The sequence below is a fragment of the Moschus berezovskii genome, chromosome 1, assembly GCF_049115385.1.
Source record: "Moschus berezovskii isolate FMDL1 chromosome 1, NW_MosBer_1.0, whole genome shotgun sequence".
Taxonomy (NCBI): domain Eukaryota; kingdom Metazoa; phylum Chordata; class Mammalia; order Artiodactyla; family Moschidae; genus Moschus; species Moschus berezovskii.
The window spans coordinates 125,089,526-125,105,001 of record NC_142460.1 but is presented as its reverse complement, the minus strand read 5'-3'; the positions used below and the strand labels follow the sequence as shown (position 1 = coordinate 125,105,001).

Sequence of the window (15,476 nt, the reverse complement as noted above, 5' to 3'; positions counted from 1 at the left end):
TCTATTGAGATAATCATATGATTTTTATTTTTCAGTTTCTTAATGTGGTGTATTACATTGATTGATTTGTGGATATTGAAGAATCCTTGCATTCCTGCGATAAAGCCCACTTGGTCATGATGTATGATCTTCTTAATGTGTTGTTGGATTCTGATTGCTAGAATTTTGTTAAGGATTTTTGCATCTATATTCATCAGTGATATTGGCCTGTAGTTTTCTTTTTTTGTGGGATCTTTACCAGGTTTTGGGATTAGGGTGATGGTGGCCTCATAGAACGAGTTTGGAAGTTTCCCTTCCTCAGCAATTTTCTGGAAGAGTTTGAGTAGAATAGATATTAGCTCTTCTCTAAATTTTTGGTAGAATTCAGCTGTGAAGCCGTCTGGACCTGGACTTTTGTTTGCTGGAAGATTTCTGATTACTTCCTCTAGTTCCGTGTTTGTGATGTGGCTGTTTAAATTTTCTATTTCTTCCTGGTTCAGTTTTGGAAAGTTGTACTTTTCTAGGAATTTGTCCATTTCTTCCAGGTTATTCATTTTATTGCCATATAACTGCTGATAGTATTCTCTAATAATCCTTTGTATTTCTGTGGTGTCGGTTGTGATCTCTCCATTTTCATTTCTAATTTTATTGATTTGGTTCTTTTTCCCTTTGTTTCTTGATGAGTCTGGCTAGTGGTTTGTCAATTTTATTTACCTTCTCAAAGAACTAGCTTTTGGCTTTGTTGATTTTTGCTATGGTCTCTTTTATTTCTTTTGCATTTATCTTTGCCCTAATTTTTATGATTTCTTTCCATCTACTAACTCTGGGGTTCTTCATTTCTTCCTTTTCTAATTGTATGCATAGAAATGAATGAAGATGAAAACAGAACAACCCAAAACCTCTGGGACACTGTAAAAGCAGTGCTAAGGGGGAAGTTCATAGCAATACTGGCACACCTCAAGAAACAAGAACAAAGTCAACTAAATAACCTAACTCTACATCTAATAATATATTTATAACCATTGTACAATTATCAAAACCAAGAAGTTAACATTAATAGAATATTACTCACTAATCTATAGGCCATGGTCGAATTTCACCTAACGTTGATATTTTTGGTCTAAGATCCAAATAGACTTGCACATTGCATTTAATTACATCTCCCACTATGGAAATTATTTTCATTCTAATTGTAACTGGTGGATTTTTTTCTTTACTCTTTAAAAAAAAAGATGTATTCCATATTGGATTATAGTTGATTAACAATGTTGTGTTAGTTTCAGGTATACAGTAATTATGTTATACATATACATGTATCTATTGTTTCTGAAATTCTTTGCCCATTTAGGTTTTTATAGAGTATTGAGTATCTTTACTCTTCATGTATAATCCAAAGGAAGATGTTTTCTACAATGTATTAATATACTCAGATCTGAATATTATTGTCTAAATAAAATACAATGAATTATTTTCCCTGTTCAAATAAGGAATATAAGTATAGCTTTTACAATTATACAAGATGTTTTAAAGAGAATTACAAATATTAAATGACTTTTGTAGTATAGAATAATTATAACCATCTTATTAGTGGTAATTTTAAATAAAACACAAAGGTACCAAGAAATACAATAAAAAACAAATTAAAGATGAAATGAATAGTATTTGGACATATGATGTATGAATTCTTTCTGTTTCTTATAGTTTGGATTGAACTCATAGAGTATCTATTATTTATTAGCTATTAAATCATTATATCTCTTCTTCTGAATATGCCTTAACAGTTGCTTAATTAAGTAGAAACTTTCAATGAAATAGCACTTTTACACTTATTTTATTTCAAACTATCAATTCAATACCTTTGCCCAACAAATATCATTTGTGTTAGGCCATTTGACAAAGACATCTTTCTCCTGTCCCCTTTCAAAGGCAGGGTAAGGCTTCGTTTCATTTCCTGAAATTGCTGGATCCTAAAATGAAATTGAAATACAAAACAGGTGTCTACGATATAGAAATATAGCCACCTGGGTAGCCATTATGAAATATTACAATTTTCCATTATTAAATTATCATTATATTTTATTATCACATGGACTGACAGATGGACTGATGATATAAATTTTTGTTTTCTACCTTGATTGTTTTTTAATTTTCTAGAAGGAAAATTTAAGAACTTTTGAAAATGTGTTAGCTATGATTACAAGCAAGATTACTAGTGTTTTCCTTTTGCTTTTATTTCCCCAGTGGGATTTCTGACTGCCTAGTTTGCTTTTTGTAATATATTGATGAAATATTCTCCCCATTGAATCACTACTTAAAGGCAAATTTTTAAACATGACAAGCTAAGAAGCAGTCCCAGAGAATGATATGAGAATCTTATAGGAATAGAAAAATCCATCATCACTTGTGATAGTGTCTATAAATGAGGTCAGTTTATAGCTTGGGTGATTATTAAGAAACAGCCTGTCTTTGACTCCCAGCTTTATTTAGTCTTAGGTCTCTAAGGATAAACCCAAGAATGAAGGTAGCCTCCTGACTGCCCATGTAAATGAAGTGTTAAAGGAAGAAAGCTTTAGATTTGGGAGTAGAATTCAAACTTACATACTTCATATTTTAAACACCTTTTCCTCCCTCATTCAGAAGAGAAATCTAAACAAAACTAAGATAATAAGGTTCAGGTAGAAGATAAAATATAAATACTGACCAGGATAATAATGTATCTCATTCCCTCACTTCTTATTTTGTCAACAAACTGAGGAAGGTCAAGGAATTCATCATCAATTGTAAAGTCTAGTTGCCTTTCCATGTAATCAATGTCTGTGTACTGAACATCCTGAAAGATATGAGAATTGTAGTGGGGTAAGAATCAGCAGAGTGAGTTGGTCACATTCTATCATGTTTATAAAAGTAATAGTAATATGAAAGTGTCAATGCTTAAGAGAATTGATTAATGCAATATTCAAGAAATAAAAATAGCATGTATAGATGCAAAATATCCTAAGAACAAGTTCATATAAATGTTATGTTTTTGCAAAGTATACAGAAATAAGTATTGCTCTATTTCTGGAAACAAAAAGCAAATATGGGATAATTTCAATAATTCTAAAATTATAAAAGGAGAAAAAATAATTATTAATAAATTCATCGATTATTTTATTATTTTATCATCCACCAAAGTCATTTTCAAAATAAGAGCCTAAGCTTAAAAAAGCAAAATATTTTTTACCAGTAGATATTTACAAATATATTTACATGACTAAATGCTTTCATTATATTATTAAATTTTTAAGCCTAAATTACTTTAAAAAATTATTTTCTGTTAAAGACAATTTATTTTTCTAGATATTACAAAAAATATGGATAACATAGAACTAATAACAAAAAAAATCTTCTTCAAAAATTTTTTTCACTTTCCTATCACTAAATCATTAACCTATACAATTAATTTACCTATACTAATGTATTCAGGAACCATATGTTGGATTCTACTGTATGTCCTGATGTCTTATAAATGAGACCCTACTTATTCTTCTTAGAGTGAGTTCTTATATACAAAGCATCCTAGATTTCAATTTTTAAATATTACCAGGAGAATAGCTGAGATTTCTTGATCTTGCTAAAAAATAAAAATCACAGGAACTGATTATTTCTGAATAGTTAAAAATATTTAGTTTCCCACACATTGAGGGAAAAGGATATTCTGCAAGACCACTGATTCTGTATGACAACTGTCATCAAGTCCACGGCAAAAATAATTTTTTCATCTCAAATTGTTTTTCTGTAATTTGTCATATCAGTTGATGAAATAGGTTCCCTGGATTCTTACTCTCATTTGAAAGAAGACAATAAATGTGTTTGACTATCTATGAGACACAGAGTTTCTCAGAGAAAAGCAAGTGAATAGTGACTTGTTTAGCACAACTCACAGTCCTAAGACTGATGAGAAAGAAAGAAAAATAATGGTATTAGCCTTTTATTTATACCTCTGCTAAAGACCATCAGTATAAACTGATATCCAATTCAGTTCGTGCTACTAACAAACTAAGCATTGCTTTTTTGTCAAATGTTTAAATAATTTTAAAGTGTGTGTTTAATTATTTCATTCTGCTTTTATAGATGACAAATTTAACACTGTTTTAAAAATTGATATACATACATAGGGGATCCGAGCAGCCACCATGTCATTATATACTTCTTCAACTTGTGAAGTATTTCTGTACCCATGACGACATAACTGGAATCCCAAAGCCCAGTAAGGTGGCATGACTGGTTGGCCGATTACCTTTGAAAAAAAATTCCTTGTGAACTAAGATAAATACTTTATATTGTAAAGAAAACTTTATCTCTTTTTAAAATACACAATCATACTTCATGGTATTGCTTTGTTGCAACTTCTGGAGATGGGCCCAAAAACATATAAAAGTCCAAGATTCCTCCAATTATGCGGTATGTCAGAGCAGGCATTGGCTGAAATGTAACATCTGGAAATCCAAAATGTGATTACATTTTATTTATATATAAGTTATTATTTTATTTGAGTCATGTAAAATATGATTTTTTTAAAAAAAATTAAAATTTTTTAAAATTGTTTTACCCATTGCATTGCTGTTAAGTAAGAGAACTCCATGAGCATTGTTCTCATCTTCCAGAGCCATGTAATAGGGATGAAATCCATAGGAATTAAGTTTGTACTAAAATTGAAAAAATAAACATAATGTATATTTAAATAATAATAGCGTGAATTTTTGTCAATGTAATATTTAAATTCACTATCAGATTGAGCTTAGGAATTTAAATATTCCTTCATTGCACACCCAAACTATGACTGAACTAAAACAAACACATTTTTTTAAAAAATTTATTTATTATTCATTTGTTTTACTTATTTTTTTAAGAAGGAAACTACATAATGATCAAAGGATCAATCCAAGAAGAATATATAACAATTAAAAATATTTATGCACCCAACATAGGAGCACCACAATATGTAAGACAATTACTAACAAGTATGAAAGGGGAAATTAACAATGACACAATAATAGTGGGAGACTTTAATACCCCACTTACACCTATGGATAGATCAGCTAAACAGAAAATTAACACAGAAACACAAACTTTAAATGATACAATAGACCAGTTAGACCTAATAGATCTCTATAGGACATTTCACCCCCAAACAATGAATTTCACCTTTTTCTCAAGTGCACATGGAACCTTTTCCAGGATAGATCACATCCTGGGCCATAAATCTAGCCTTGGTAAATTCAAAAAATTGAAATCATTCCAAGCATCTTTTCTGACCACAATGCAGTAAGATTAGATCTCAATTACAGGAGAAAAACTATTTAAAATGCCAACATATGGAGGCTGAACAACACGCTGCTGAATAATGAACAAATCATAGAAGAAATCAAAAGAGAAATCAAAATATGCATAGAAATGAATGAAAATGAAAACACAACAACCCAAAACCTCTGGGACACCGTAAAAGCAGTGTTAAGGGGAAAGTTCATAGCAATACAGGCACACCTCAAGAAACAAGAAAAAAGTCAACTAAATAACCTAACCCTACATCTAAAGAAACTAGAAAAGGAAGAAATGAAGAACCCCAGGGTTAGAAGGAAAGAAATCATAAAAATTAGGGCAGAAATAATTGCAAAAGAAACAAAAGAGACCATAGCAAAAATCAACAAAGGCCTTGTCTTAGTTGCCACTTATGCTAGTCAAATACTGGTTACTTACACCAGGGGGTTGGTCTCTTGTGAACATTCCCCAAGTATGCCAGTTCAGGTCACGCCTAAATGTTGTGTGTTCCATTTCCCCAAAACCATATACATATTCTGAAGGCAGGCGTGTAGATATTTGAATAAACTGGTTGTTAAAAGCAAAACCAGGAAGGCGAGAATCCCAACTGAAAACAAAAGAAAGCAATTTTATTCCTGTATATGCATACATATTGATATTTGTATATGCATACAAATACTATCACAAATAATAATGGTAATTCTTTCTTAGGTGATGTGAAAATCAGTAGTATTTTTCCCTATATAGGGCTTATCATACCCAGATATAGATGGAAATAGATAATTATTCCAATATTTTTTTGTTTACTATAACAAATATCAAAATGTTTCACAAATTCATAATCTTATTATGGCTATATGTGTGTCTTTAGATATATATCACTTTTTAAAATAAAATCAATATAAATCTATAAATAATATATGACCTAGAAGTAATATATGTCCTAAGAGTTGAAAGTCCTTCATTTTTTTTCCTGTTCTCTTGAGAGAAACAGCAAACTTTTACTACACATAGAATAAAAAGAAATCAATATCAAAATAAATAACACATAATGTATATTTTAATTTCAAACTCTATTACTTTACCCAATCATTTTCATCTTTTAATTTATATTTGTAAAAACATGTGTTTACAAAGAAATCCAGAAGAAATGTGTTACATAGAATGTCATTTGCAATAAGAAGATAAAAGAAGAGGAAAAGAAAGTTGGCAGGGAAAGAAAACATATTATTACAAAGATTTTGGAACATATTCATATTTTATATTAATGATTTTAGAAAAATATTTGCTAAAGAATAATGCTTCCTGAATAACAATAAATAATGTCTCTGTACCAGGGATTTTCCACAAAATCATTTAGCCTTTTAACCTTTGGAAGGAAACTCTTCAACATTTTGAAACAATATAACATGTTTTTCTTCATTATTTGTATCCATACTGTAATACCTGAAAACATCATGACAACATCTTGTAAAGAATAGCAGGGCAAGCTTAAATTACACAGAAGCATTTTGTAATAGAAAATACATAGGAGTGTACTTTGTAGAACTTTTCACTAAAATAAAGGAAATATTTTAAAAATTAAATTTATTCATTGAACATAAAAATCATATCTATATATATGTATTTAAACTTCCTTTCATCAGTTCCTGATAGAGATAGTATTAACTTGATCAAAATCCAGAACCAAAAAACTCTAATTTCAATCATTCTAATAAAATATTGACATATTTCTAAACACATTTATAGATACTTATTTTGACAACACTCATCAGGCTTTCAACAAGAGTCTTTATTTTTGCTCTCAGCTTGAATAGAAGAACAAGTCTGATATTTAATAATAAAATTCATCACCTCCAAAGTGTCAATAAAATCTTAGACCAATTGTTAACGGCTCGCTAACTTTGGTTTTTGAATGTTAAAATAAGCCAATTATTTAATACCTTTAAAACCACTTTTGATGTGATGACACAGTAGCACAGTAAAGGCTGTGAAAATAATCATCCAACTTTGCCACCTAAGCTAAAATGAAAATATCCTTCATATCAAGTAATTCAATCACTTACATAACTCTTCTTGTACTTCTTCTTCGAATCTGAATGCCAAAAGGATTTTCCTTGATTTCAACATCATAAAGTCTAGTTTCATAAGTACTTGTTGGTGTAGTTGGAATGTTTAATGGTACTGGAACTTCATATCTCTTATTTTGGGCATCATAAATCTATTATAGAGAAATAATGAAAAGAGATCTGCTTAGTTCTTAATGGTGACATATGAGGTGCTGTGCTGTGCTTAGTTCCTCAGCCGTGTCTGATTCTTTGCGACCCCATGGACTATAGCCTGCCAGGCTCCTCTGTCCATGGGGATTCTCCAAGCAAGAATACTGGAGCGAGCTGCCATGATCTTTCCAACCCAAGAACCCAGGTCTCCCACATTGTAGCCAGATTGTTTACCATCTGAGCCACCACGGAAGCCCAAGAATACTGGAGTGGGTAGCCTATCCTGTCTCCAGGGGAACTTCATGACCCAGGAATCAAACTGTTGTCTCCTGCATTTCAGGCCAGATTCTTTACCAGCTGAACTATCAGGGAAGCCCAACATATTTAGGTACATATCATTAAATAATTTAAATAATGCTTAAAAGAAGAACATTTAAATTCTTATTTACATAATTCCTAATTTTCTATCCATGGCCCATATATCTATTTCAAATTCCATAAAGATATATAGACATATAATGAATTAAATTATGTACTGTATTTTACCTGTTTTAATGTTTTGTAACTCATTTTTCCATATAGTAAGAACTCTTAAAGAAGAGAAATTTCAGAGCTAGATATTCACTTGTATGGATACACAGAAGTATTTACCACTCATGGTTAAACCCAGTTGCCTCAATATTTTTGCCTTATGTATGATTTTATTTTGAATATTAATGGTAATTTATCTTCATTCACATCTTTACATGGTATATTACTTACAAGTGATAATATTAGGTCAGAATATATTACAATTTGTAGGAACCTTGATATCTATTGGAAAACTATTTTCCAGAATTAGTATATTAATGAACATTCTCATTAAAATATGTACTCTAATAATATTCTTTGTTAAACAAAAAAAAAATACCTTTTTTCTAAAATTGCCATTTATTTCCTCCTGATGAGGATAAACACTTAGTTTTCTTATTTTTTGTATTTGTCTTTAATTTCTTTCATTTTTATTAGCCTCCAATTAAAATAATTTATATTTAAAAAGGGTGTTAAGTATTTTAATATTTTATTCCAGATTGTATTTCTTCATTTAAATGTCTGCACATGTATGGGTTGAAATTGCTTTCCATTTGTCATATATGAGTCAGTACAATTTCTAATAGTTTTCTTAATGGAGTTCTTCACTGTTCTTAAGTAAAAAACAACTGCTAAGTATAACTATTGAAAGAAATTATCTCTTTCGTATTTCTTACTGTATTTGCCATAAACTTCGGATCACTATTTAAAACAAATGGAAACAATAAGGATCTTATTGTGTTTGTTTTGTCTTATTTGGTTTACTTGAATGGGACAACCAACAGAGTTCAACTAAATGATCTATCAATTTATCAAGAATTTAAATAATTAAAAATCACCACTATATGTTTAATTATTCAAAAAGCTAGCAAAAACAGAAAGTTTTACTTATTTTGCATCTAGCTATGGGCTCTGTAGGAAGACCAAAAAAGCTTTATAGAACCAAAAGATCATCAATCCAATTAATAATCCTTAATATTACATGAAAAACCCAAGCACCTAATCTATTTAAAATTTTTCTTGAGAGATGAATCATGCATTGTGATAGTTTATAATAAGCATACCTTAAACTGCAACATATCATCTTTGTGATATTTCACCTCCACACGAAGAGATGAGATGGAATCAGAAGGTAGCTTTATTCGAGGATTTGCAGTATTCAGCTGGAGGTCAGCTGTTACACCCACTGATGAGTACTGAGTTGAGTGGACTAAATAAGAGTTCTCTTCTTTAGGAAAGTAACACTCAGGTGCTTTGGATCCTAAATGAGCCTAAAAACATAAAAAGTGCAATCATAACACAAAATATCTATCAGGCAACATTATCTATCAGGGTAGCCTTTCCCTCTCCAGGGGGATCTTCCCAATCCAGGGATTGAACCCAGGTATTCTGCACTTCAGGCAGACCCTTTTCCATCTGAGCCACCATCCTCAGAAGACATCAACTAGACCCAAACTGAGGGACATTCTACCACAAACCTTGCCAGTAATCTTCAGTTATAAAAGACAAGACTCAGAAATTTTCACAATCCAGGAGGAAACAGAGATCAAATTGCCAACATCCTTTGGATCATCAAAAAAGCACCGGAGTTCCAGAAAAACATCCACTTCTGCTTTATTGACTACGCCAAAGCCTTGGACTTGTGGATCACAACAAACTGTGGAAAATACTTAAAGCGATGGGAATGCCAGACTACCTAACATGTCTCCTGAGAAATCAGTATGCAGGTCAAGAAGCAACAGTTAGAACCAGACATGACTGGTTCCAAATTGGAAAGGAGTACATGAAGGCTGGATATTGTCACCCTATATGCATAGTACATATGTCAACCTATATGCAGAGTACATCCTGTGAAATGCTGGGCTGGATGAAGCACCAGATGGAATGAAGATTGCCGGGAGAAATATCACTAACCTCAGATATGCAGATGACACCACTCTTATGGCAGAAAGCGAAGAACTAAAGAGTCTCTTGTTCAAAGTGAAAGAGGAGAGTGAAAAAGCTGGTTTAAAGCTCAACATGCAAAAAACAAAGATCATGACATCAGGTCCCATCACTTCATGGCAAATAGATGGGGAAACAGTGGCAGAATTTATTTTATTGGGTTCCAAAATCACTGCAAATGGTGACTGCAGCCATGAAATTAAAAGATGCTTGCTCCTTGGAAAAAAAGCTGTGACCAACCTAGACAGCATATTAAAAAGCAGAGACATTTCTTTGCCAACAAAGATCCATCTAGTCAAGGCTATGGTTTTTCCAGTGGTCATGTATGGATATGAGAGTTGGATTATAAAGAACACTGAGTGCTTAAAGATTGATGCTATTGAACTGTGGTTTTGGAGAAGACTCTTGAAAGTCCCTTGGATTGCAAGGAGATCCAACCAGTACATCCTAAAGAAAACCACTCCTAAATATTCATTGGAAGGACTGATGCTGAAGGTCCAATACTTTGGCCACCTGATGCAAAGAAGTGACTAATTGGAAAAGACCCTGATGCAGGGAAAGATTGAAGGCTGGAGAAGGGAACAACAGATGATGAGATGGTTGGATGACATCACCAACTCATTGGACATGAGTTTGAGTAAGCTCCAAGAGTTGGTGATGGACAGGGAAGTCTGGCATGCTGCAGTCCAAAGGGTGGCAAAGAGTCGGACACAAGTGAGTGACTGAACTGAATTGAACTGAGGAGATCCCTGGGTCAGGAAGATCCCTTGGAGAAGGGAATGGCTACCCACCCCAGTATCCTTGCTTGAAGAATTCCAGGGACAGAGGAGCCTGGCACAATGGAGTGACTAACACGTTCACTTTCTTTCTAAATCTCAGTGCCTAAGTTGTGTGGCTGAATGTGGCTTGAAAAATGCTGGCAATCATGCAGATTGTTCTCCCTTTACGTAATCATGAAAGTTAGAGTGGGTCCATAAGACACAATCGTGCTATATTTGCCTAGTTCATTCACTATCACACTGCCCTGGATAACATTTTCCTTTTGTCTTCGTGAAAAATCCTCCCTATTCTTATCATCTCCTAATGATTTTCCTTATTATTTCAGTATGAAAAGGAAAGCAATCAGAAGAAATATCAGAATGAAACAAGACAACTACCCGACCACCTCTTTACTTCCTGTTACACAATATGTTCTGCCTGTGATTCTGTATAAGGAAAACCATTTCATTTGTGCACCCAGTACCATGCCTCTTTGCTAGCAAAAACATTTCTCCTGCAATTCTCAACTTTCTGTCCTGTATCACTAATATTCCACTCATTACAGGTTATTCCCAATGACATAAACTGATTTGATTTTTCCCATCCTGTGGTGCTAGTTGTAAACATTGCACCTGCCAATGTAGGAGACTCAAGAGATGCAGGTTCGATCCCTGGGTTGGGAAGATCCCCTAGAGAAGGAAATGGAAACCCACTCCAATATTTCTGCCTGGAGAATCCCATGGACTGTGGAGGCTGGCAGGCTACAGTCCATGGGGTTGCAAAGAGTCAGATATGATTGAGGTGACTTAGCATGCATGCATCTTAAAGAAACTGTCACCTCATTAATTTTTCCAATTACTGCTGTATTTTTTAAGCTTTCCTTATGGCCAAATACAAAAAGCTCACCATATTCTCTATATTTACATTGTGATTTCAGTGTTAATGGAATCTCATTTTCAATCTGATGAGGCTTTTATTCCCAGAACTCTATCAGTATTTCTCTTGTAATAGTTACCAAAGACTTCCATGATGCCAAATCCTTGTCACTTTCCAGTTCTTATCTTACTAATTTAAAAGCATAATTTGCACAATTGGTAATTTTCTCTGTCTTGAAATGCCTTGTTTGCTTGGCTGACAAGAACAACAATTAGATGGTTTTCAATCTAATTCATTTTCAATTTATTTTCAGTCTCTTTACTTATTTTTATCATTTCCCTGAGTCAAAGCATTGGATGATTCAGAAGTTTAGTTTTTGAACTTTACCCTTTTCAAGCTCCTTCCTTTGATGATGTCACTGTATTACATAACTTTAAAAACTATATATATATATACACATATATATATGCTGATTCTGCATTTTATATCTTACCAATGATGTAAAATTTTCAGTTTCATTATTTTCAGTTCAGTTCAGTCACTCAGTCGTGTCCGACTCTTTGCAACCCCATGGACTGCAGCACCCCAGGCTTCCTTGTCTGTCACCAACTCCCAGAGCATGTTCAAATTCAGGTCCATCGAGTTGGTGATGCCATCCAACCATCTCATCCCCTGCTGTCCCCTTCTCCTCCTGACATCAATCTTTCCCCAAATCAGGGTCTTTTCCAATTAATCATTTCTTCGCATCAGGTAATCAAAGTATTGGAGTTTCAGTTTCAGCATCAGTCCTTCCAATGAATATTTAGGACTGATTTCCCTTAGGATGAACTGGTTGAATCTCCTAGCAGTTCAAGGAACTTTCAAGAGTCTTCTCCAACACCACAGTTCCATAGCATCAATTCTTTGGTGCTCAGCTTTCTTTACAGTCCATCTCTCACATCCATACATGACTACTGGAAAACTATAGCCTTGACTAGATGGAACTCTGTCAGCAAAGAAATATCTCTGCTTTTTAATATGCTGTCTAGGTTGGTCACAGCTTTTCTTTCAAGGAGCAAGCATCTTTTAATTTCATGGCTGCACTAGGTATCTGTAGTGATTTTGGAACTCAAGAAAATAAAGTCTGCCACTGTTTCCACTGTTTCCCTATCTATTTGCCATGGAGTGATGGGACTGGATGCCACAATCTTAGTTTTTTGAATCTTGAGCTTTAAGCCAGCATTTTCATTCTCCTCTTTCATTTTCAACAGGAGGCTCTTTAGTTCCTCTTCACTTTCTGCCATAAGGGTGGTGTCATCTGCATATCTGAGGTTAGTGATATTTCTCCTGGCAATCTTTATTCCAGCTTGTGCTTCTTCCAGCCTGGCATTTCACATGATGTACTCTGCGTATTGTCTAGTTCTAACTGTTGCTTCTTGACCTGCATACAGATTTCTCAGGAGGCAGATATAATTTGTTGTGATCCACACAGTCAAAGGCTTTGATGTAATCAATAAAGCACAAGTGGATGTTTTTCTGGAACTCTCTTACTTTTTCTATGATCCAAAGGATGTTGGCAATTTGATCTCTGGTTCCTCTGCCTTCTCTAAATTCAGCTTGAGCACATGGAATTTCACAGTTCATGTACTGTTGAAGCCTGTCTTTAAGAATTTTAAGAATTACTTTGCTAGCATGTGAGATGAGGACAATCGTGCAGTAGTTTGAATGTTCTTTGGCATTGCCTTTCTTTGGAGTAAAAACCGACCTTCCAGTCTTGTGGCCAGTGCTGAGTTTTCCAGATTTGTTGGCATATTGAGTGCAGCACTTTGACAGTATCATCTTTTAGGATTTGAGATAGCGCAACAGGAATTCCATCACCTCCACTAGCTTTGTTGATAGTGATGCTTCCTAAAGCCCATTTGACTTCACATTCCAGGATGTCTGGCTCCAGGTGAGTGATCACACCATCGTGGTTATTCAGGTCATGAAGATCTTTTTTGTATAGTTCTTCTGTGTTCATTAGTTTATATCTCACAATTGGAAAGCCTCACTTTGATTTGTATTGAGTGTCTCAATTTTAATTTGTCCAAAACAAAACTCTTCGTCTTCTTGTTTGTTTCCCCATAGTTTTGACAGTGTGTTACTAAATACTTTCTCTTTTTCTCAGCTGTTTACATAAAAAACTTGAAGTCATTTTACTCTTCTCTTCTCTCATATCCCATACCCAATCAAAGAACAACATTTTCTAGTTTTATGTTAAAAATATGGAAAAAAGTCAGTCATGTGTGTGTTTAGTCACTAAGTTGTATCTGACTCTTTGTGACCCCATGGACGGTAGCCCACCAGGTTCCTATTTCCATGGGATTTACTAGGCCAGACTACTGGATTGGGCTGCCATTTCCTCCTCCAGGGGATTTCCCTGACTCAGCGATTTAACCTGAGTCTCCTGGGTCTCTTGCACTGGCAGATAGACTCTATACCAATAAGACACCTGGGAAGCTCACCACAAAGTCAAACACTTATTACTAATTCTACCGGTACCACTTTGGCTCAATCTACCAATATTTTACTTTGTTTACAGCAGTAACCTCTTTCCTGGTCTCCCTGCCTTAGTCTTACAGTCTGTTCTCAACACAGAAACCATTATAATTCCATTAACATGGAAATTTATTTGTCTGTTCAAAACTCTCCAGTAGAATTCTATCTCAGAGTCCAAACTTTATTCTTAAATGTGGTCTAGTAATGGATCTATATTATCTGTTTTCATATGTCTATAATTTTATCTCTTGTTCTTCCTTTCACTCATTCTGTTTCAGACATGATGGCCTCCTTGCTGTTGGTAGACTCTACCAGGTACATTTTTGCTTCAGGTTCAATTCAGGCTGATTTATTTTCTTTCTGGAATATTATTCCTTCCTTTCTTTCCTTCATCTCTTTTAACAAATGCCACCTTCTCAAAGAAACCTTTTGTGTACACTAATTATAGTTACACCACTGGCATCCCACATATTCCCTTTTCCTTTTCTGCTTTTTGTTCTCTGAAATAATTATCTAAAATAGAACACAATTTCTATTTTTTAAGTTTTTAAAATATTTTTTGATGTGGACCATTTTTAAAATCTATTGAATTTGTTAAAATACTGTTTCTGTTTTATGCTTTGATTTTTGGCTGCAAGGCATGTGGGATCTTAACTCCCTGAAGAGGGATTGAATCCACAGACCCTGCACTGGAAGACAATGTCTTAACCACTGGACCACCAGGAAAGTCCCTAAAACAACTTTTTAAGTTATCTGCTTGTTTTCCCACACTGAAATATAATCTCTAACAGAGAAGACAGTTTCTTTTATTTTGTTCTCCTAGAACAGTGCCTTGAACATAGTAGCTCTCAAGTATTTGTTAAATGAATCAATGAATAAACAGTATGGTCTAAAGAAACATAAATTTTCTAAATTATATTTAATAAACTTCTAATGTTAGAGCTCCACTTATTTGACTTAAAAATCTATAAGGTGTTGAACATGAGGAGTAATAGTAATGGGAAGAGTAAACTTTATTAGAAGTTATTGGAGCTTTAGTACCATCCTTTAGATTCATTTTGATAACAGAAGTGACCATACACTGAACTCAATGGAGGATGGGTATGGGTTTGAAAGAAGAATTGCAATTTATAAAGAAGATACTGTAGGCATACTGCAATGATACTTCACTATTTGTTTTTATTGATTTCAGAATCTTTTTTCTTCTCACTTGTTTTCTTCAGTTCTTTCATAAACTTTCTGAATGGTAAAGATTATGTACTTTTACCAAGCAATGAAGAGGAATGAGGGCCATTTCTCTTGGGTCAGGTA

The 15,476-nt window shown here is 33.7% G+C and overlaps 1 protein-coding gene across 1 annotated transcript in view; it reads right to left on the bottom strand.

Annotated features, from left to right (window-relative positions):
• Window positions 1-15,476, bottom strand: part of SI (sucrase-isomaltase) — a 117,308-nt gene that overhangs the window by 45,400 nt on the left and 56,432 nt on the right. Inside the window, exons 25-32 of the mRNA XM_088843151.1 lie at window positions 9,134-9,340; window positions 7,347-7,501; window positions 5,719-5,887; window positions 4,571-4,667; window positions 4,345-4,457; window positions 4,133-4,258; window positions 2,681-2,809; window positions 1,836-1,946 (exon numbers count right to left, since the gene is read on the bottom strand). Of these exons, the coding sequence (XP_088699277.1) occupies window positions 1,836-1,946; window positions 2,681-2,809; window positions 4,133-4,258; window positions 4,345-4,457; window positions 4,571-4,667; window positions 5,719-5,887; window positions 7,347-7,501; window positions 9,134-9,340 (1,107 nt within the window). The remainder of the gene's footprint in view (window positions 1-1,835; window positions 1,947-2,680; window positions 2,810-4,132; window positions 4,259-4,344; window positions 4,458-4,570; window positions 4,668-5,718; window positions 5,888-7,346; window positions 7,502-9,133; window positions 9,341-15,476) is intronic.